The 23,406-nt window shown below is 51.6% G+C and overlaps 2 protein-coding genes across 2 annotated transcripts in view; one reads left to right on the forward strand and one right to left on the reverse strand.

Moving 5' to 3' along the window:
• The window catches only part of SLC39A1 (solute carrier family 39 member 1), a 14,751-nt gene extending 13,029 nt beyond the window's left edge, over positions 1 to 1,722 (reverse strand). The window contains exon 1 of the mRNA XM_083166795.1: positions 1,565 to 1,722. The gene's annotated coding sequence lies outside the window, so the exon portion shown is untranslated. The remainder of the gene's footprint in view (positions 1 to 1,564) is intronic.
• On the forward strand, positions 1,643 to 23,406 carry TDRKH (tudor and KH domain containing). Its single transcript, XM_083166794.1, has 14 exons — positions 1,643 to 1,796; positions 11,966 to 12,085; positions 13,073 to 13,173; positions 13,460 to 13,652; positions 15,554 to 15,699; positions 15,798 to 16,035; positions 16,282 to 16,445; positions 19,017 to 19,189; positions 19,402 to 19,466; positions 19,565 to 19,716; positions 20,086 to 20,190; positions 20,270 to 20,345; positions 21,279 to 21,869; positions 23,271 to 23,406. The coding sequence occupies exons 2-14, from the start codon at positions 11,974 to 11,976 to the stop codon at positions 23,306 to 23,308; spliced, it is 2,154 nt and encodes a 717-aa protein (XP_083022920.1). The 5' UTR covers positions 1,643 to 1,796; positions 11,966 to 11,973; the 3' UTR covers positions 23,309 to 23,406.

Genomic DNA, 23,406 nt, shown 5'->3' on the forward strand with positions numbered 1-23,406 from the left:
TCGACCCGATTTTTCCGACACGACCACCCCGATGTAAATCGGTGTGGCCGTGCTAGGAAACAAGTACCGAGCAGTGTATATAGGGGGAGGTAGGCAGTGTATATTGGGGGAGGTAGGCAGTGTATATAGGGGGAGGTAGGCAGTGTATATAGGGGGAGGTAGGCAGTGGCAGGTATTAAATACGGCCGGCGAGGGGGTTAAACAGCGAAGATTGCAGAAAACCAGCGATCCTCGCTGTTTAACCCCCGCGCCGGCCGCTCGCTCTATTCAACGTTCCCCAAATCGCTGCTTCTGGAGCCGCATACGCCAATTCCCCCTCGCTCAAAAAATCGAGCGAGGGGAAATTGGCATATGAGGGGGGGGGGGGGGTGCATTGAATACTGACAGGGTGAGTGGTGACAGCGAGCAGGAAGCCCTGCTTGCTGTTGCCGCTCGCCCACAGCATTGAATACCTGCCAATGTATATTGGGGAGAGCAGTGTATATAGGGGGAGGGCAGTGTATAGGCGTATTGGCGTATGAGGGGGGGTGCGTTGAATACTGACAGGGTGAGTGGTGACAGCGAGCAGGAAGCCCTGCTTGCTGTTGCCGCTCGCCCACAGCATTGAATACCTGCCAATGTATATTGGGGGAGAGCAGTGTATATAGGGGGAGGTAGGCAGTGTATATAGGGGGAGGGCAGTGTATAGGCGTATTGGCGTATGAGGGGGGGTGCGTTGAATACTGACAGGGTGAGTGGTGACAGCGAGCAGGAAGCCCTGCTTGCTGTTGCCGCTCGCCCACAGCATTGAATACCTGCCAATGTATATTGGGGGAGAGCAGTGTATAATTGGGGAGGGCAGTGTATATTGGGGGAGGTAGGCAGTGTATAATTGGGGAGGGCAGTGTATATAGGGGGAGGTAGGCATGGTATATAGGGGAGAGCAGTGTATATAGGGGGAGGTAGGCATGGTATATAGGGGGAGGACAGTGTATATAGGGGGAGGTAGGCATGGTATATATTGGGTTGAGGTAGGCAGTGTATATTGGGGGAGGTAGGCAGTGTATATAGGGGAAGGCAGTGTATAAAGGGGGAGGTAGGCAGTGTACATAGGGGGAGAGCAGTGTATATAGGGGGAGGTAGGCAGTGTACATAGGGGGAGATCAGTGTATATAGGGGGAGGTAGGCAGTGTATATAGGGGGAGGTAGGCAGTGTATATAGGGGGAGAGCAGTGTATGTAGGGGGAGGTAGGCAGTGTATATAGGGGGAGGTAGGCAGTATATAAAGGGGAGGTAGGCAGTGTATATAGGGGGAGAGCAGTGTATATAGGGGGAGGTAGGCAGTGTACATAGGGGGAGATCAGTGTATATAGGGGGAGGTAGGCAGTGTATATAGGGGGAGGTAGGCAGTGTATATAGGGGGAGGTAGTCATTGGGGGAGGGGGCAGTGAGGAAGTGTATATAGGGTCATGTTGGGAGGTGTGTGTGTGTGTATATATATATATATATATATATATATATATATATATATATATATATATATATATATATATATATATATACATATGCGGATATACTCACTTACCGTAAACTTTAGTCTTGCTGAGAGCTCACAGCCGAACTGAGTTGACCCCGTGCCCCGGGTCACATTACATACTGCGCCTGCGCCGCCATCTTGGTACACCCGGAAGTGAGCAGCCCTAGGAACCCCCCGGCTTGTGGACCACCTGAGCTGGGCGGCCGCACCTGCGACGCGGAGGTAATAAATACCGGTGGAGGGCGGCGCCAGTCTCAACAGCCAGCAGCATCTCGTGGAGGTGAGGAGGGTGCGAACTAGCCCATGTCACTACGATATCCCCTCACCCCTGTACTTCTCCTGAGACCCCTCACCCCTGTCCTCCTGTCACCCCGATATCCCCTCACCCCTGTACTTCTCCTGAGACCCCGATATCCCCTCACCCCTGTACTCCTGTCACCCCGATATCTCCTCACCCCTGTACTTTCCTGAGACCCCTGTACTCCTGTCACCCCGATATCCCCTCACCCCTGTACTTCTCCCTGAGACCCCTGTACTCCTGTCACCCCGATATCCAGTCACCCCTGTACTCCTCCCGTCACCCCGAGACCCCCTCACCCCTGTACTCCTCCCGTCACCCTGATACCCCCCCACCCCTGTACTCCTCCCGTCACCCTGATACCCCCCCACCCCTGTACTCCTCCCGTCACCCTGATATCCCATCACCCCTGTACTCCTCCCGTCACCCTGATACCCCCCCCCCCACCCCTGTACTCCTCCCGTCACCCTGATACCCCCCCCCCCACCCCTGTACTCCTCCCGTCACCCTGATACCCCCCCCCCCCCACCCCTGTACTCCTCCCGTCACCCTGATACCCCCCCCCCCACCCCTGTACTCCTCCCGTCACCCTGATACCCCCCCACCCCTGTACTCCTCCCGTCACCCTGATACCCCCCCCACCCCTGTACTCCTCCCGTCACCCTGATACCCCCCCCACCCCTGTACTCCTCCCGTCACCCTGATACCCCCCCACCCCTGTACTCCTCCCGTCACCCTGATACCCCCCCCACCCCTGTACTCCTCCCGTCACCCTGATACCCCCCCCACCCCTGTACTCCTCCCGTCACCCTGATACCCCCCCCCCCACCCCAGTACTCTTCCCGTCACCCTGATACCACCCCCCACCCCCAGTACTCTTCCCGTCACCCTGATACCACCCCCCACCCCTGTACTCTTCCCGTCACCCTGATACCCCCCCCACCCCTGTACTCCTCCCGTCACCCTGATACCCCACCCCAGTACTCTTCCCGTCACAATGATACCACCCCCCACCCCTGTACTCTTCCCGTCACCCTGATACCGCCCCCCACCCCTGTACTCCTCCCGTCACCCTGATACCCCACCCCAGTACTCTTCCCGTCACAATGATACCACCCCCACCCCTGTACTCTTCCCGTCACCCTGATACCCCCCCCACCCCTGTACTCCTCCCGTCACCCTGATACCCCCCCCACCCCTGTACTCCTCCCGTCACCCTGATACCCCCCCCACCCCTGTACTCCTCCCGTCACCCTGATACCCCCCCCACCCCTGTACTCTTCCCGTCACCCTGATACCCCCCCACCCCAGTACTCTTCCCGTCACCCTGATACCCCCACCCCTGTACTCCTCCCGTCACCCTGATACCCCCCCCCACCCCTGTACTCCTCCCGTCACCCTGATACCCCCACCCCTGTACTCCTCCCGTCACCCTGATACCCCCCCCACCCCTGTACTCCTCCCGTCACCCTGATACCCCCCCCCCCACCCCAGTACTCTTCCCGTCACCCTGATACCACCCCCCACCCCAGTACTCTTCCCGTCACCCTGATACCACCCCCCACCCCTGTACTCTTCCCGTCACCCTGATACCGCCCCCCACCCCTGTACTGCTCCCGTCACCCTGATACCCCACCCCAGTACTCTTCCCGTCACAATGATACCACCCCCCACCCCTGTACTCTTCCCGTCACCCTGATACCGCCCCCCACCCCTGTACTCCTCCCGTCACCCTGATACCCCACCCCAGTACTCTTCCCGTCACAATGATACCACCCCCCACCCCTGTACTCTTCCCGTCACCCTGATACCACCCCCCACCCCTGTACTCTTCCCGTCACCCTGATACCGCCCCCCACCCCTGTACTCCTCCCGTCACCCTGATACCCCCCCCCCACCCCTGTACTCCTCCCGTCACCCTGATACCCCCCCACCCCTGTACTCCTCCCGTCACCCTGATACCCCCCCCCCACCCCTGTACTCCTCCCGTCACCCTGATACCCCCCCCCCCTGTACTCCTCCCGTCACCCTGATACCCCCACCCCTGTACTCCTCCCGTCACCCTGATACCCCCCCCCCACCCCTGTACTCCTCCCGTCACCCTGATACCCCCCCCCCCCCACCCCTGTACTCCTCCCGTCACCCTGATACCCCCCCCCCACCCCTGTACTCTTCCCGTCACCCTGATACCACCCCCACCCCCACCCCTGTACTCTTCCCGTCACCCTGATACCGCCCCCCACCCCTGTACTCTTCCCGTCACCCTGATACCGCCCCCCACCCCTGTACTCTTCCCGTCACCCTGATACCGCCCCCCACCCCTGTACTCTTCCCGTCACCCCGATACCGCCCCCCACCCCTGTACTCTTCCCGTCACCCCGATACCACCCCCCACCCCTGTACTCTTCCTGTCACCCCAATATCCCCTCACCCCTGTATTCCTCCCTTCACCCCAATGTCCCCGAGACCCCTGACCCCATAACTACAATATGTGACATTTGTAAGGGTTGCAGTGGGCAGCCGAATGACCGATCACCTTTTTTTTTTTTTCAGTAATTTTTTTATTGATTTTTGGCAAGTAACATTACACCAAAACTTGCAGACACATCAGCAGGTGCTAGGTACATAACATATTGAAAATACAATACAGAAAGTGAATAGAAAAAACTTGCAGTACATTAGTATAGTGGTAAGCGCACTCCTTGCATTGGTAAGGAACGGAAATACCCGAAGGCGCTGTTCGGGCAGGTAACCGGTATATCAGAGCAGGAGTGCACATGGTAACCATCTCAAAGTATTATATCGTGTATAAGGGAAGCGGTCATCTATTAGAATGAATTTAGGTCTACAGTCATTAGGTAGACCCCACTAGGTCGACCTGACTTAAGGTCGACATGACTTAAGGTCGAATTTGCATAAAGGTCGACATGAGGAAGGTCGACTGGTCATAAGGTCGACATGGGGTTTTTCACTATTTTTTGAGCCGACATGTGCCGACAGGCGGTATTTCATGCCCTACCATCCACTAGGGCGTGGAGGAGGTTATTAAAGCTGTGGCGAGCAAAGCGAGCCACCGTGCCCGATGCATCGCGAGCGATGCGAGGGTCCGATTCTCATTGCCAACTGTGTCCATGTCGACTGTGTCGACATTCGGATAAAAAAAACAGTGAAAAACCCATGTCGACCTTATGACCAGTCGACCTTCCTCATGTCCACCTTTATGCAAATTCGACCTTAAGTCATATCTACCTTGGCCCATGTCGACCTTAAATCAGGTCGACCTTCCAGCCAGTCGACCTAATGGGGTCGACCTAATGACTGTAGACCTAAGTTCATTCTGACAGATGTACCGATTCCGTGTTTAATCGCTCTTTACAGGTAGCTATCAGGATAATCTGGCACCTAGCAAAATGAAGTAGCAAAGCATCAAATAGGCAATGATGTGTCTAGCACAAAACAAAATAAAACCCCCCTCCAAAACAAACCACCCCATAACCCCCCACCCTGTATAACCTACCCCCAATTTAGGCATACCTGGAGCCCAGAATACTTAACCCCCCCCTTCCACTAACTACCTAAATCCCCCCCCATTTACCCAAACAGAGGGACAAAATATCTAATGGACCAGGATGGCACTGGCTCTCCCACCAGAGACCAGTGTAGCAGGACTACTACGTGTATTAAAATCGTGCAAACGAGCAGGATGTAAGGTGAACCTGGGCAGGTAGCTAGCAACATACATATGTAAAACAGGATAGAGTAAGGTAAAACATCACGCATTTATAGAGAAACCCCCGTTATCATATAACATCCGCAGCATATCAATCCGGCCATCCACGAGCTCCTTGGTATAGAGAAAACATTCCATCGGTCCCCCTCCCATACAGACCAGAATATATAACACCACATTCAGCTGGGTCGAGCGGTAGAGGTGTAAAAGGAACCAGCAACAATAAGGGTGATAACAGTGGGGAAAATGCGGCCAATACGTATAAATGAGACATGAAGTTGCAGCGAGACTGGATCACAGTCACGAATAAAAAGCCGGCCTTGACCCCACATAGGCACAGGCGTAATATGAATTTCTGTGTCACTGCAGGGAAATGTAGTAAGCCCATCATCTGTTTTGGATGCTTCAGGAGCTAATATAAGCAGGAGGGTATCCAAATCCAAGGCTGCAGAATTTGCAAAGATCATAGAACAGCAATATTCAAATAGAGTTATCTTTCTCCTTCATACTTCATGGCAGCCATTACATTGGGTTCATCCCTCTCTCCTCTCCAATTAGACAGGTAGTTTTTTCCCCAGGATCCAGCCCCTCCTCTTCCTTCTCTATATAATCTGACACCTCCCCATTGACCATAGTCTTTTTCCTGTCTCCTTCTGTCTGTGACAGGTAGTTAGTTAGTTTTATTTCTTTATTTTCCAAAAAATGCCCGGTAGGCTGGTGATGCTGCCGGGGGCCTGGGTGGTCAGGCTGGCGGTGCCTTAAGCCTATATGTGTGTCCGGGGCCAGTGGCAAGGACTTTGGAGCCTGCGGCTGGTTCTCAGCCATACGGCGATTCTCCCCCCCCCCCCCCCCCCCCTTGGCAGGGTGAGTAGTGTTGTTGGACTAGGTATTGTTACCTGTGGTCCTCGGCGCCATTCCGGCAAACATGCTCCCCGGCGGCTCCGGTGCTCTGCTCGCGGTGAGTACGCTGGCATCACTTCTGGCGGATGCACGCGGCGTGCGGGTCACGGTCGCGTGCGTTCCAAATACCGGAAGTACGCGTCTGTCAATAGGAGACGCGAGGTTTCCGGCAGGGGGGAGGAGACGCCGTGACTGCTCGTGCAGCAGCCAGCTAAAGCGCCTGATCGGTGTTACAGGCGCTGGATTGCTTACCTGTTGGTCGGGCTTGCAAGTGAATTTGAGCATGGAGGATGCCTCTCCAAAAACGGTTACACCGCTGCCCAGGTAAGTCCTCTTTTTGAGGACAGTTGTATTTATTTTGTTAGTCAGATAGTTAGTATACTTTCTTTTCTTTATAGTGTGCCTCCAGTACCCAAAAAAAAAAAAAAAAAAAAAAAAAAGGTTGCTAAAACGAAGAGTACTAAAGTCTGTCCAGGCTGTGATAAAACCTTTGTTGGGGAATGAATATATCAGCATAGTTATAAGAATTTTGTTTCTAGGATGAATATACTGGGAATAAGAGATCCAGTACACAGATTAGTCTGGATAGAGATGATGGTTATGAATCTATGCATGATTATATGGATAAGGATATGTCTGACGGATCGTCAGCAGAGTCAGGCGAAGTGCTGGAGGATGAACGCCTGTTTAACGTATAGTTAGTGGCAGTTCTAAGAACCTTTATAGAACGTCAATTATAAGCAACCTGTGAAGTCTGAATTGATGCTTTATTTGAACACAGATCAAAAAAGGGAAGGTCCTTCCCGGTGTATAAAGTTGTGAAGACTTTTTAACTAAGGAATGGCTTAGTGTGGATAAAGAGTAGGCTCAATAAAGAGAATACAGAAAATGTTTCCTATTGAAGACAAGGAATTTATTAAATGGTGTAACATTCCTAAAATTGATACAGCGGTGTCAGAAGTGACTACCCGTACTACTATTCCCCTTCAGGATGGGGCATCACTTAAGGACGCGATGGATAAGAGGATGGAAAGTGCATTTAGGAGGTTGCATATTCCTCCTCGGTCTCGCTAAAGTCGGGAGTAGCCATGCCTCACTCTCCCGGGCACTCAGGATCTGGTGTTCGACCTTGCAAAAAAGATCTGCAAGTAAGTCTCCCGTGATCAAATCAGCAAGAGTCTAACCCAGATACAGCTTGCGGTGGACTATATGTGTGAAGCCTCTTTAGATAGTTAGACTTTGCGGCAAAGTCTCTATCCTCAGGGGTTGTGGCTCGTAGGGCCTTATGGCTTAAATCATGGGCGGCAGATTCCCATTCAAAAATACAAACTGGCAACGCTGCCTTATGAAGGTGCCTTTCTTTTCGGCAGTCGCTTGGATCAGATGATTCAAAGGATGTCAGGCGGTAAATCGGTAAGATTACCACAAGACAGAAGAGGGCGTTTTTCCTCATTTTCTACAGGACAAGCCTATAGACAAGCCAGGTCATACAGACCGGGTAGATCGGTCAGAGACAGATACGCTCTAGGGACATCCAGGGCGTTTTTTCGCCAATAAAAAAAAAAAAAAAAAGGGTGAAAATTCTGGAGCCGTGCAGAAACGGTGACGGTGGTCCCGTGGTGGAGCAGGTTCCGGTAGCAGGGAGGCTATTGGCATTTGCTCACATCTGGGAACAGACCGTTCGAGACAGATGGGTTCTGGAGGTGGTCAAGACTGGCTATCATCTAGAATTCATGTCAAAACCAAGAGTAGCAAAGTTTTGGGTTTCAGAGCTCCCAGTTTCGAAGTTAGAAGGGAAGCTCTAACATTAAGTTTAAAAGGGCTCATCACCTCGGGAGCAGTGGTGAAGGTGCCAGACGGAGAGAAAGGGTCCGGTTTTTATTCCCGTCTGTTTATTGTCAGCAAAAGTTCTGGAGGTTACAGAACTATATTAGATTTAAGAAGGTTAAATTGGCGCATAAAAAAGAGAAAATTTCATATGGAGACCACAAGGTCTATTCTGATGGGTATAAGAAAGAACGACTATATGGTCTCCATCGACTTAGGAGACGCCTATTTCCATATTCCCATTTTCCCAGACGACAGAAAATCTCTAAGATTCTGCGTGGGTCACGGTCATTACCAATTCGCTTGTCTGCCCTTCGGCCTCACCTCATCGCCTCGAGTCTTTACCAAGGTGTTAGTGGTATTGATAGAAGTGCTGAGAAAAGAGAAGATCATGATATGGGCATATCTCGACGATCTTTTTGATTGTGGCACAATCAGAGGAAGAGGTGATGGCAGCAAGAGATTTACCATTCAGTTTCTTCAAGAACACGGGTGGCTAGTAAACTGAGAGGAAAGCTGTTTAAAACCAACGCAAAATCTTCAGTTTTTAGGAGTACTAATAGACACCGTTTGGTTTCAGATGTCCTTTTCCGAAAAGAGGTGCGAGAAAATCCAACAATTGATTTCTATGATCTACGAAGAAAATCGCATACCGCTAAGGTCAGCAATGAGCCTTTTGGGTATGATGGCCTCTACGGTGGACATAGTCTCATGGGCGAGATGGAGGATGAGGCCTCTACAGTGGTTCCTTCTAGATTATACAAGAAGGCAAGTACCTCTGGAAAGAAGAATAAGAATTTCAGATTCAGTAAAAAAAGAAAAAAAAAAAAAAAAAAAAAAAAAAAAATTCACTGGTATGGTGGGAAGCCGATCAACTAAAGCCAAGAAAGTCTTCACTAGCAAGTCCCCAATACAGGGTGATTACCACAGATGCCAGTGCCGTGGGTTGGGGTGCTCACGGTCTGGGCAAAACATGTCAAGGTCGGTGGTCTCCCCGCGAGTCAGCTCCAATCACAAAGAATTAAGAGCCGTATGGAAGGCGATGAGGTTCTTCAACGAAGATATTAAGGGTGCACACCTACGTATTTTTTTCGGACAACGCTACAACCGTCTCTTACGTCAATAGACAAGGAGGTACACGGAGTCATGTGCTGTTGGGAGAAGTGCAAAGCATCATGTGTTGGGCCGAAGAAAATCTGCAGTCAGTGTCAGCGTTGCATATGCCAGGGGAAAGCAATCAGCTTGCGGATTATCTAAGCCGCACAAGTATAGTCCCAGGCGAGTGGGAACTGAAGGAATCCGTTTTCCAAAACATAGTGGAGCAGTTCGGCCAGCCAGAGGTGGATCTCATGGCTTCAGCAGTCAACAAGAAGCTTCCACAGTTTTACTCTCGGTACCCGACTTGGGAGTCAAGTGGAGTGGACGCCCTGTCTCAGAGATGGGAATTCCGCCTGGGGTACGTTTTCCTCCAATTTTCCCTCATTCACAGGACATTGTGGAAGATCAGAACGGAAGGGGTCCAAGTCCTAGTCGTGTTACCCTACTGGCCAAGGAGGGCTTGGTTCCCCATGTTGGAAAGAATGGCGATTGCAGATCCAGTATTCCTTCCAGTGACACAGGATTTGCTCAGGTAGGGCCCAGTCAATTGTCAAGAGCCTCACAAGTTGAATTTAGCGGCCTGGAAAGTGAGAGGCAACAGTTGAGAAGCAAAAATTTACCTTCAGAAGTAATCGAAGTATTTCTCCAAGCAAGGAAGAAGGTATCATCAAAGGTTTACTACAGAGTATGGCGAGTATTTGCTAGCTGGTCGGAAGGCAAATTCGATTTCCCTAAAGCAAGTATACCCCAAGTTTTACAGTTTCTCTGTGATGGTCTTAATAAAGGGCTTTCGGTTGCTACACTCAAGGTTCAGATCTCTGCGTTGAGTGTGCTACTAGACAAGAAACTTGCAGAGCATAGTTTGATAAGAAGATTTTGACAAGCTATTAAGAGGATGCGGCCTAGGGTTAGGTCAATAGCCCCCCAGTGGGATCTTAATTTAGTTCTAAATGGACTTATGGAGGCTCCGTTTGAGCCATTGGACAGAGTTAATTTGAAATTCCTGACGTGGAAAATGTTATTTTTGGTAGCGATAACGTCAGCAAAGAGAGTATTTGAAAATTTTTCCGGATCGGGTGGTACTGAGGACCAGACCATCCTTCCTACCCAAGGTGGTTTCCTCATTTAATTTGAGTCAAGAGATTATTTTGCCTTGTTTTTTCCAAAATCCTCTAAAAAAAAAAAAAAAAAAAAAAAGAGGAAAAATTACATACGTTAGATGTCTTGAGGGCTATCAAGATATATCTGCACAGAACGGCTGGGTTCAGGAAGTCAGAAGCATTGTTCGCGATTCCCCAGGGGGGCGAAGAAAGGATTAGCTCCATCGAAGCAATCAATTTCAAGGTGGCTGAGAGAAGTAATTGCATTTACCTACAAGAAAGTGGGTCGTGTGGTACCGGAAAGCATTAAGGCTCACTCAACAAGGGCAATGGCGGTTTCATGGGCGAGAGAGGCCTAAGTTTCAGCCAAGGAGATTTGTCAAGCAGCCACTTGGTCTTCTTTACATACCTTCTCCAGGCATTATGCGTTGGATGTCTCAAGTCCTAATTTCGTATGCGAGATTCTTAAACAAGTTTTGGCTTGAGGTATAATATAAGCCCACCCTACTGCTTTGGTACATCCCAATGTAATGGCTGCCATGAAGTATGAAGGAGAAAGCAAGGATTATACTCACGATAATACCTTTTCTTCGGAATACTTCATGGCAGCCCAAAAATTTTTTGGCCCTCCCTATTTGTGTTTTTTCCCTAGGATCAGGACGGAGACAGTCAAAGACTATGGTCAATGGGGAGGTGTCAGATTATATAGAGAAGGAAGAGGAGGGGCTGGATCCTGGGGAAAAAACTACCTGTCTAATTGGAGAGGAGAGAGGGATGAACCCAATGTAATGGCTGCCATGAAGTATTCCGAAGAAAAGGTATTATCGTGAGTATAATCCTTGCTTTTCCTCCTATCCCTGACAGTCACATGTAATGGAGGATAGTTTAATCTGCGTATCTTCAGGGTGTGTGGAGGTTACAGAAGTAGAGGAGGCAGATTTATCACCCATAATCCCTCCACCATCTTTGCCAGGGTTAACTGCAGGGTAGAGAGCTTCCAGGTGTACCATCTCTAGAAGAAGGAGCCTTTCAGTCGATGCCTGAATAGAGCGTAGAAGGTATGAGACATCCATAGTGCAGAAAGCACGCCGCGCACCTCGTGCGCAAGGGTCGGTTCAGGAAGCTTCAAAATGGCTGCGGCGGCACCATACACTCCAATTAGCTATAGCTGGACAATAGGAGCAGTCAGGAGGGTCCGTTCTAATCAGGTAGCCAGCGCCGACAGACCCCGAGAGCAGAAGCAGTCTCACCAGGTGTCAAGCTGGGAGAGTCTCCCGGCGATGTCCGACAGCACAGGCCTGCGCGCCACGCAGATGCCGCCAGCAGAGTCAGGTCACAGGGGATACTCAGCGGAGAAGCCACACTGGATGGCGGAGAGGCTATTCTATCCCTAGGGTCCAAGTGAGGGAGGCAGCGCTGCATAAACAGGATAAAATACAGGATTTTAGGTGGGAGAGCATCCCTCCAACGTCTGACCTATCACCTTTACATCGTAGGTCCTGCCATGGACAGCTGGAACAATCTCACCACCAGCCAGAAGCTAGCTGTTACTGTCGGGGTGTCTGCAGGTGCTGCAGTTATATGTATGTGCTATGCGAAGTTCCGCCATGTGAGGGGTGAGTTCTGTGTACTGCAGGGTACCTTGGGGGGATGGGGGGGGAGAGATGTACTGAGCCTAAAGTCATTAAGTCCGTGACAGTAGGGCAGCCAATCTGCTCCTAACTGTCATTTTTGTCATGTCTGTAGCATGGCAGCTTATAGGCTGGCGGTTAATCACTCACTCTCCACTATATGACTCTGTGTTCCTTACCTGCTGTGAGTACACTGTTGCTGCAGGTGCAGACCCTGCTGTGAGTACACTGTTGCTGCAGGTGCAGACCCTGCTGTGAGTACACTGTTGCTGCAGGTGCAGACCATGCTGTGAGTACACTGTTGCTGCAGGTGCAGACCATGCAATGTATTTATTATACAGTAACAGACTACATATTTAGGTGTCTGCTCAGAGTTAAGCAATTGAATATAGATTTTGGTGCCCCTCACTGTGGAGATTGTGGGTGGGGCATCAAGTGGTGCAAAGATTGGATTTGAAATAAATTACCTGGGGGTGGGTGTTATTATATCATTAATTTATGACCCTATATAATTATATCGGATTATACAGTAGGAGGGATATGATTTTCAGGTGTTGCCAAGCTGGAACCTCGGGTGTGTGTGATATCCAGCTGCAGCACAGGTGGTTACATCAATATAAGGTGCTAATTAGTTCACCTGTGCTCAAGCCTGGATATGACTACCACTGGAGATCTTATGCTGGGTACGCACTTATCAATGTGTATCCATCCCAAGGGGACAACTGGATCTGACTGCTTTGGCATGTACACCTTGGCTGCTCAAGAGCATTAACCGGGATGCCGGCAGCCAATCAGAAGCCACCGCTGTGGCCACTCTTGATCCACGATTGGCTCAAGGAAGGTGCCAGCAGTATCGCCATGGCTGCCTGCTGTGCAGAGGTACTCTGATCGGGACGGCCCTGGCTTTAAGCGATGCACAAAGCTGTATGTAAATATGACAATGATGAAACACGCGTGTCTCTTACCATGCAGAGCCGAGTGCCCCGGGACAGGACAGCTGTGAGCTACGAGTGAGGATCCCCCAGCACGCTGTGAAGCTGATCATGGAACAAGATGAGGCAGTCAGGAAGCTGGTGAGGATCTTTTATTCCTTGCAATAGTAGTAAGTGAGCCTGTAGCGGTTGCAGGTTCCGTGCCTCCCCCTCCCCCTCCTGTGTCCTATAGCTAATGTGGAAGAATTTGCCATGTTCTCTTATTGGTTGCAATCACAGTGGGCTGTATCTGGGCGGCTCTGTCCAGCTTGGCAGCCAATAAGTCTGGGACTTCCTAGTAAAGCCTGCTATGAGGCGGGAAGCGGAGCGCTGCATTATGGGTGTAGGACATATACTTGGGTATAACCTGTCCTTACCCTTCCCACAGCTCGGATCACAGACAGAAGGGCATATCGAGGTGAGCACAGCGCCCAGCGCGAACGGAGACCAGGAGCTGACAATCAAAGGCAGCCCCGCACATGTACACCAGGCCCAGCAGCTGCTGTATGGGGCCTTACAAGACCACCCCATCCTCCAGGTGGAGCTCTACCTGCCAACCAGGTCCATTGGTCACATTATAGGTAGGCAGCAGCATGGGCATCGCACACAGGGTACTGGGTGTGGGGGCAATTTTGAGGGATACAGGATACTGGAAGGGTGAGTTTTATCCCAATATTTAAAAAGAACAAATTCCATAGTCAACTTTTTTCGGTACTATCTGTATTATCTGGGCGCCCAAGATTTCCATCGTAGGGCATTGTACAATCAAAAATCGTCGCATCGCATGCGATGAGACCCGATTTTCAATTGTACAGGCACCCTGATGGGTAATGACTATGTGAAATTAACCCCCCATTGTTAATGTCACCCCAGTATCAACGCCAACCCGAAGCGTGGCGAGCGCAGCGAGCCCGCGAGGGGCGGCAGTAGGCGTTCTCCGACCTTTTCATACCCCCACTATCCACGTCGGCGTGGAGTTGATTTTAGGTAGTGTGGCGAGTGCAGCGAGCCACCGAGCCCGAAGCGTGGCGAGCGGACGCGGATTACTTACCATTTATTCCGCGTGCGCTCGCCACACTATATAAAATAAACTCCACACCGACGTGGATAGTGGGGGTATGAAAAGGTCGGAGGACGTGTGCCGCCCCTCGCGGGCTCGCTGTGTTGGTACTGGGGTGGCGTTAACAATGGGGGGGCATTTCACATAGTCATCACCCATCAGGGTGGGTGTACAATCGGGTCTGTGGGTGCATTTAACATAGGAATCAGGCATCAGGGTGCCTGTACAATTATAATGGCATGCGATGCAACGCGATATTAAAATTGTATAGTCGGTCCTGGAAACCCTCAATTGGGTCCCATTGCATGCCTTTGCATACCTTAATTCAGGCATGTCCAAAGTCAGGCCCGGGGGCCAATTGCGGCCCGTGCTCTCATTTCAAGCGGCCCGCAGCCTCCAGCTGGAAGCGGGCAGAGCATCAGATGTGGGAAGCACAGCACAGGACGCTAAGGTGGGGCCCCGGCGAGCGTGCTTTTACCTTGCTGTCTGCTGCAGTGAGGAGGTGCCGGCTGCCACAGTCAGATGTGTTTGGCGTCCTACCCCAATCGTATATCTCCCTACTCCACAATCACAGTGACAGCAGTGTTTGTGGAGGGGGGCAGGAAGGGGGAAGCTTGCTCCCGTAACATGCAGAGCGGAGGAGGGCAGCAGTGGGAGCCCAAGCATCTCCTGTACTTGCAGTGCCTGCTTTGCCTCTCCTTCCTCTGGCTCACACAAGGGGCTGGGAAACATACAGAGAAGGGAGGGGGCAGAGTGGGGGACATACAGTGAAGGAGGGTCAGGCTGGGGGACATACAGTGAATGGAGGCAGTGATGGCCATTCAGAGAAGGGGGAGCAGGGGCAGGCTGGAGGACATACAGTGAATGGGGGCAGAGTGGGTTACATAGTGAATGGGGGTCATACAGTGAATGGGGGTCATACAGTGAATGGGAGTCATACAGTGAAGGAGGGTCAGGCTTGGGGACATACAATGAAAGGAGGCACTGATGGACATTAAGAGAAGGGGGGACAGGCTGGGGGACATACAGTGAATGGGTGCAGAGTGGGGAACATACAGTGAATGGGGGCAGGCTGGGGGACATAGAGTGAATGGGGGCCCATTCTGATGTGATTAATGATTCAAAGAATCTCAGGCTGAATGGTCGGCCCACACACATTTACACTTCACCAAATCTGGCCCTCGTTGCAAAAAGTTTGGACACCCCTGCCTTAATTAGTGGTATGCGATGAGTGCCCGGATAATACACAAGTACCTTTTTTTCTTGTAAATTACGTTAGATAAGTACCTTCTATGCCGTACCCTCACAAATGCCTACCTCATTTTCAAAGTCTCTCTGGAGGGAAGAGAAGTATGGCCGCCGCACATAGGAGGTCCTTCTTGCTTCCTGCCAGCATACATAATTAGGTTATTTCCTCTACAGGACAAGGTGGAGATCGGATTCGGAAGATCAGTAAAACCTCTGGAGCCAAGATCCAGTGTGAAGAGAAACCGGTGACCAGTAATACAGCGGCAGTGACCAGGCGCATCACTGTAACCGGGTCTCCGGAGCAGGTGGAGGCAGCCAAGGTGCTTGTGATGCTGTCTTAGTGGCTGTGGCAGTTACGGTGTTACCCCCATGGTTATCCCCTGCCTCTTCTCTCTCTGTTCCCTTTCCCGGACAACAGACCCTCCTCCAGAAAGCATCGGAAGAAGTCACCATCCAGCAAGGAGCGAATTCCAACACTTTCCGCTGTAGCAGGAAGGAGATTATTGCAGTGAAGAGAAAAGAGCAGCCCCCGGATGAGGTGGGACAGAGCAGCCCCGGCTCTCAGTCAAGCCCCCAGACGGAGGACTCTGCAGGGGACCGTGCAGTCGGCAAAGATCACATTGCCGACTGCACATACAATATTTGTAAATTTGAGGGTAAGGAGCTGGAAACCACCTGATCCTTAGACATTGGGCAATATGTGACCGCCTGCGAGGTGTGGGCTGTCCGGCAATCCTTTATAAAGCAAGGCCAGGTTGTTGTTGCCTTGGAAACTATTGCTGCTTTATAAATATGGGCAGACTCGCTGGTCGCAGGCTAATACATATTGTCCGTGATGTCAGGGTACACAGGGTCTGAATGCACCCACCACCAGCCTGTTTATGCCTCCTCCTGTCCTTTAGTCCCCAGCCCAGATTTCAACTTCCATGCTGACGAGTATGTCAATGTCTACGTGTCGGCAGTGGAGAACCCGCAGCACTTTTGGATACAGATTCTGGGCTCTAGGTCATCCCAGCTGGACAAACTGACCACGGAGATGAGTGAGCACTACCAGAGGCAGACCCCGGTAAGGGCATGGGCCGATCTGGGGAAGTCACCGCTTTAGTGAGAGACAGGGGTATAGTAAACTTACTTTAATTACTATATGGTTGTTTTGTATACGACGTATGATATCTTCTGATCTTTTGCCATGTTGTATAGTGTGTGTGTGTGTGTGTGTATATAAGATAGTGTGTGTCCAGGAGAACAAGGGAATACAGTATCTTAACGTATACCATCGTTCCAATGTGTACATAACCTAAGGAGGGGGGTGGCTACTGGGACATGTAGACGGGAGGTCTATGAAGGAGGGGGTGGTTACGGGAGATGTGTAGAGGGGAGATCTGCGGTGGTCTATGAAGGAGGGGTGGTTACGGGAGATGTGTAGAGGGGAGATCTGTGGTGGTCTATGAAGGAGGAGGTGGTTACGGGAGATGTGTAGAGATGAGATCTGTGGTGGTCTATGAAGGAGAGGGGTGATTACGGGAGATGTGTAGAGGGGAGATCTGTGGTGGTCTATGAAGGAGGGGGTGGTTACGGGAGATGTGTAGAGGGGAGATCTGTGGTGGTCTATGAAGGAAAGGGGTGGTTACGGGAGATGTGTAGAGGGGAGATCTGTGGTGGTCTATGAAGGAGAGGGGTGATTACGGGAGATGTGTAGAGGGGAGATCTGTGGTGGTCTATGAAGGAGAGGGGTGATTACGGGAGATGTGTAGAGGGGAGATCTGTGGTGGTCTATGAAGGAGAGGGGTGATTACGGGAGATGTGTAGAGGGGAGATCTGTGGTGGTCTATGAAGGAGGAGGTGGTTACGGGAGATGTGTAGAGGGGAGATCTGTGGTGGTCTATGAAGGAGGAGGTGGTTACGGGAGATGTGTAGAGGGGAGATCTGTGGTGGTCTATGAAGGAGGGGGTGGTTACGGGAGATGTGTAGAGGGGAGATCTGTGGTGGTCTATGAAGGAGAGGGGTGATTACGGGAGATGTGTAGAGGGGAGATCTGTGGTGGTCTATGAAGGAGGAGGTGGTTACGGGAGATGTGTAGAGGGGAGATCTGTGGTGGTCTATGAAGGAGGAGGTGGTTACGGGAGATGTGTAGAGGGGAGATCTGTGGTGGTCTATGAAGGAGAGGGGTGATTACGGGAGATGTGTAGAGGGGAGATCTGTGGTGGTCTATGAAGGAGCAGGTGGTTACAGGAGATGTGTAGAGGGGGAGATCTGTGGTGGTCTATGAAGGAGGAGGTGGTTACGGGAGATGTGTAGCGGGGGAGATCTGTGGTGGTCTATGAAGGAGAGGGGTGATTACGGGAGATGTGTAGAGGGAGATCTGTGGTGGTCTATGAAGGAGCAGGTGGTTACAGGAGATGTGTAGAGGGGGAGATCTGTGGTGGTCTATGAAGGAGGAGGTGGTTACGGGAGATGTGTAGCGGGGGAGATCTGTGGTGGTCTATGAAGGAGAGGGGTGATTACGGGAGATGTGTAGAGGGGAGATCTGTGGTGGTCTATGAAGGAGGAGGTGGTTACGGGAGATGTGTAGAGGGGGAGATCTGTGGTGGTCTATGAAGGAGAGGGGTGGTTACGGGGGAGATGTGTAGAGGGGAGATCTGTGGTGGTCTATGAAGGAGGGGGGTGGTTACGGGAGATGTGTAGAGGGGGAGATCTGTGGTGGTCTATGAAGGAGGAGGTGGTTACGGGAGATGTGTAGAGGGGGAGATCTGTGGTGGTCTATGAAGGAGAGGGGTGGTTACGGGGGAGATGTGTAGAGGGGAGATCTGTGGTGGTCTATGAAGGAGGAGGTGGTTACGGGAGATGTGTAGATGGGGAGATCTGTGGTGGTCTATGAAGGAGAGGGGTGATTACGGGAGATGTGTAGAGGGGAGATCTGTGGTGGTCTATGAAGGAGAGGGGTGGTTACGGGAGATGTGTAGAGGGGAAATCTGTGGTGGTCTATGAAGGAGAGGGGTGGTTACAGGAGAGGTGTAGAGGGGAGATCTGTGGTGGTCTATGAAGGAGAGGGGTGGTTACGGGATGTGTAGAGGGTGAGATCTGTGATGGTCTATGAAGGAGAGGGGTGGTTACAGGAGATGTGTAAAGGGGAGATCTGTGGTGGTCTATGAAGGAGGAGGTGGTTACGGGAGATGGGGAGATCTGTGGTGGTCTATGAAGGAGAGGGGTGATTACGGGAGATGTGTAGAGGGGAGATCTGTGGTGGTCTATGAAGGAGGGGGTGGTTACTGGGACGTGTAGACGGGATATCTGTGGTGGTCTATGAAGATGAGGGGTGCGTACGGGATGTGTAGATGGGAGATGTGTGGTGGTCTGTGAAGGCGAGGGATGTGTGGAGTGGAGATGTGTGGTGTCTATGAAGGGGAGGGGTGGTTACTGGGGACATGTCCATGGTGAAGGAGGGAAAGGAGACTCCTAGGTCTGTAAAAGGACAGGAGAGCGGGTGGTAAAGGAGAATGGTGGACACTTTCTTGGTGGTCTGGGAGGTACTTTTGGACAGGAGGGGTGATTACGGAGAAGGGTGGCCGTTCCTCTGGGGTCTAGGATGGACCGGAGAGATTAGTCGGTAAAGGACACTTTTTGTGTTTGTTGTCAGGGAGAGATGGCAAAGATTCAGATTGGTGACATTGTGGCTGCCCAGTTCCACCAAGATCAGTTCTGGTACAGAGCGGAGGTACTGGGCTTTCTGGAGAATGGGAATGTGGATCTATACTATGTGGACTATGGTGATAATTGGGACACCCCACAAGAGACTCTCTTCCCTCTCAGGTGAGTGACCATGGCACCTGTTGGCCTGAGGACCAGTGTCTGATATACATGGCTCTTGCGGTTCTGTATTCTGTGCCAGTAAATGTAATGTATAGAATGTAATACGGAGAGCGTTGGCTTCTCTTGGGACTGGTAGGGATGTTGTACCTCGTATCCAGGTCATGTACATACGTGCTACACCTGTCATCTTGCATGTACGCGTCTCTCCCCAGGAGTGATTTCCTGAGCCTCCCGTTCCAGGCAGTGGAATGCGGCCTCTCCGAAGTTTCCCCCGCAGGTGCGTCATGCAGGACTGGACTTTTGAAACGGTTTCAGAAGCTTCATTGCAACGTCCAAAGTAACTAATTCTCAATCATGAACTTCTCTCTCCAACAGGAGGAACATGGTCAGACGCAGCACTGAGCGCCTTTGACGTCTTGTCGCACTGTGCTCAATGGAAGGTTCTGCAGGCAAAAATCTCTAGTTTCCCCTCCCCTGGGATCTCCCGCTACTACCAGATCCGGCTGTATGATCCCTTCACCGAACCGGTGCGTCTGAGAAGCCCCTCCCCCTGTACTACCTGTGCCCTCCCCTACAGAAAGGGTTACACTTCTGTTCCTTTTACACCTGTAATATTCAGTGTTGGTCTGCTCCCCCTCCATTTCCATACAGTACTCCCCCCCCTCCCCCTTCCCACCCACACAGCACTGCTCCCTCCCTTTGGTGCCTTAAAGCATATTGACTACTTTTACCCAGCCTATGAGCCAAATTAATGTTTCATTAGTTCAGATGCATTTTTGGGTGATGTGTGGTCCCCTCTGAACACCAGCTGTTCCTCTACCAACCTCTGGGGGGGCAGTGCTGTCACCTGAGTATGGCAATGTCACTGTTAATACTCTCTCACCACCATATAACAGATGCTGGACATCGGCAAGGAGCTGATTTGCAGAGGCTTTGCGGTGGAGAGCAGGGTGAGTCCCCAGAGAGTGGATGAAGACGAGTCCCTGGTGTCGCGTCTCATGGTGAGTAACCGAACCTGGCCTGCACTTAAACCATACGGCAAGGAGTTTCCGGACATGACTTCTCGTACTGTCCCTGCAGGAGGAAGTCGCCAACTTGTCCCTGGACCCGGCAGCTTGCAGTTTCGCCAGCCGGCAGGAGAATCTCCTTGTGTCCGGTAAGTGACGGTCTCTCCTCACACTGACCTATATTGTGCACTGGTGATTTCTTACTGTCATGGGGTCGGTATTGGAATTATGGCTGTTCTGGGATGTTAGCTGCCCCCACTCCTGCAGTCAGTGAGTACGCTGTGAAGCCACGTGCACCTCTCTGCCCCACACTTCCACCGATTACCTGCACTGACACAGGAGAAGCTGGACATGGCAGCAGTGACGCTGAGTTAGCGAGTGTCGGCTTTACCGCTGCCTAGTGGTAACGAGTGCAGGTGATGGCCACAATGCTTTGGTTCCCCAGATAGGAGCGAGAAGCTTCTATCATGTGTTTTATTTCTCCTGTGTTGGCACAACTTGGGTGGGTGGCCGGTTATGTTCCGGGGTACCTAGAGTTGGTTTTCTTCTATATATTGTGACCTACGTGCTGACTACCCTACCCGCCTAGGAGAATAAGTAGAGAAAAGAATTTGTAATGGTGTGGTGCACCAACAAGAAATTACATACATAAAACTTAGCTTTTATTAATTTATGTTTAGAAGCAAGCGAAAAATTATTAAACACAGATAGACAAAAGACAATGATGTGTGTTAAAAACTTAGCACGTGCGGGCGTGTTGTGTGACAGTGGACTATATATACGTATGGTTTAAACACACAACACGCCCGCACGTGCTAAGTTTTTAACACACTTCATTGTCTTTTGTTTGTCCATCTGTGTTTTTTAATAATTTTTCACTTGCTTCTAAACATAAATTAATAAAAGCCAAGTTTTATGTATGTAATTTCTTGTTGGTGCACCACACCATTACAAATTATTTTCTCTCCTTGAATAAAATACATTTGTCAGTGGTAGCACACCCCTATAGCACATCTTCCTACTACAATCCACGAGTCTTGTGCAATTACACCCAACCTGTATATAACCTACCCGCTTGCCAGGGGAGTCTACAGAGATAATGCGAGCAGATGCAGACCCCAGTCCAGAGCAACAACCGGCCCCCATCTCCTCCCCGCCATACTGTCTGCAGTCTGTAGGAGAAGGGGAGAGCTTGGAGCAGAGCATGGCTAACATCCAGCTGAGCAGCAGTGGCCAATCCACCACCTCCTCCAGCCTGTCAAGTGACTCCACAGACCAGAACACCAGCAGCTGTGGTTCCTCCTCCACCACATCCTCCTCCACCTGCACAGCCTCCGAGGAGCTGAGCCTTGTGTCTTCATCCTGTGAGGACAGCAGTGTCTACTCCCCACGTGGCTGCTTCTATTATATGACGGATGTAGTGTCCACCAGCTCCTCCAGCCTGTCAGGTGACTCCTCGGACCAGACCTCCACCACCACAGCCTCCGAGGAGCTGAACCTTGTGTCTTCACCCTGTAAGGACAGCAGTGTTTACTCCCCACGTGGCTGCTTCTATTATATGAAGGATGAAGTGCCCACCAGCTCCTCAGGGGACGTCATCATCATAAGCTCAGACAGTGAGGATGAGGCAGGCCAAGCGCAGCCGGAGGCCAGGAAGAGGCTGAACGACTCTGGTATGAGGTTTGACTGCTGTCCCACTTTCATGTACTAAAGCCAGGTGAAGGGAGCACTCACATGAGGGTCTGACGTCTTTGGTGTCCTTTGTTGGTGGCAGCTTCATCTCACTACTGTACAAGCCTGTTGGTGGGTCACTGGTCAGGGCTGATGAGAAATGTGTGGCAGGAGATTGGGTGACTTGTTCCCCTGCCAGAGTCACTGGACAGACAAAACTGGATGGAGTGGGGATCAGCTAGAGAAGCGTGGCATCTTGTAGTCTGTATACTACCTCCTCCCCCGCTGCCACAACAGGGTAATTACACCGCTGTCTCTTCTCCTCCTCCCCCCTGCCACACCTGGGTAATTACATCACTGTCTCTCCTCCTCCTCCCCCCTGCCACAACAGGGTAATTACACCACTGTCTCCTCCTCCTCCTGCCACAACAGGATAATTACGCCGCTGTGTCTCCTCCTCCTCCTCCCCCCTGCCACACCTGGGTAATTACACCGCTGTCTCTCCTCCTCCTCCTCCTCCCCCCTGCCACACCTGGGTAATTACATCGCTGTCTCGCCTCCTCCCTGCCACAACAGGATAATTACACCGCTGTGTATCCTCCTCCTCCTGCCGCACCTGGGTAATTACACCGCTGTCTCCCCTCCTGCCGCACCTAGGTCATTACACCACTGTCTCTGCCGCACCTTGGTCATTACACCGCTGTCTCCCCTCCTCCTCCCCCTGCCGCACCTGGGTAATTACACCGCTGTCTCCCCTCCTCCTGGCACACCTGGGTAATTACACCGCGCTCTCCCCTCCTCCTGCCGCCACACCTGGGTAATTACACCGCGCTCTCCCCTCCTCCTGCCGCCACACCTGGGTAATTACACCGCGCTCTCCCCTCCTCCTGCCGCCACACCTGGGTAATTACACCGCGCTCTCCCCTCCTCCTGCCGCCACACCTGGGTAATTACACCGCGCTCTCCCCTCCTACTGCTGCCACACCTGGGTAATTACACCGCCCTCTCCCCTCCTCCTGCCGCCACACCTGGGTAATTACACCGCCCTCTCCCCTCCTCCTGCCGCCACACCTGGGTAATTACACCGTGCTCTCCCCTCCTACTGCTGCCACACCTGGGTAATTACCCCGCGCTCTCCCCTCTCCTGCCGCCACACCTGGGTAATTACACCGTGCTCTCCCCTCCTACTGCTGCCACACCTGGGTAATTACACCGCCCTCTCCCCTCCTCCTGCCGCCACACCTGGGTAATTACACCGCCCTCTCCCCTCCTCCTGCTGCCACACCTGGGTAATTACACCGCGCTCTCCCCCTCCTCCCCTGCCACACCTGGGTAATTACACTGCGCTCTCCCCCTCCTCCCCTGCCACACCTGGGTAATTACACCACTGTCTCTCTCCCCAGATGTGATTTGGATTCCGTCCAGCAATGATGACCCATAGCCATCAGCCACCTGGCTCTACTTCACAGTTTCCCAGATGTATGTTTACCTGTTGTATATATTTTCTTGTTATTAAATGCTTCTGTTAATTTAACGCCA

This window comes from Crinia signifera, chromosome 12 (assembly GCF_055691185.1).
Source record: "Crinia signifera chromosome 12, ASM5569118v1, whole genome shotgun sequence".
NCBI lineage: Eukaryota > Metazoa > Chordata > Amphibia > Anura > Myobatrachidae > Crinia > Crinia signifera.

What these genes read in the sequence shown, in the direction of transcription:
- TDRKH (XM_083166794.1), top strand. Translation starts at nt 11,974, where the DNA reads ATGGACAGCTGGAACAATCTCACCACCAGCCAGAAGCTAGCTGTTACT. An exon ending in ACTACCAGAGGCAGACCCCG is followed by an intron (nt 16,446 to 19,016) that starts GTAAGGGCATGG and finishes GTTTGTTGTCAG; the next exon opens with GGAGAGATGGCAAAGATTCA. An exon ending in GGAGAATCTCCTTGTGTCCG is followed by an intron (nt 20,346 to 21,278) that starts GTAAGTGACGGT and finishes CCCGCTTGCCAG; the next exon opens with GGGAGTCTACAGAGATAATG.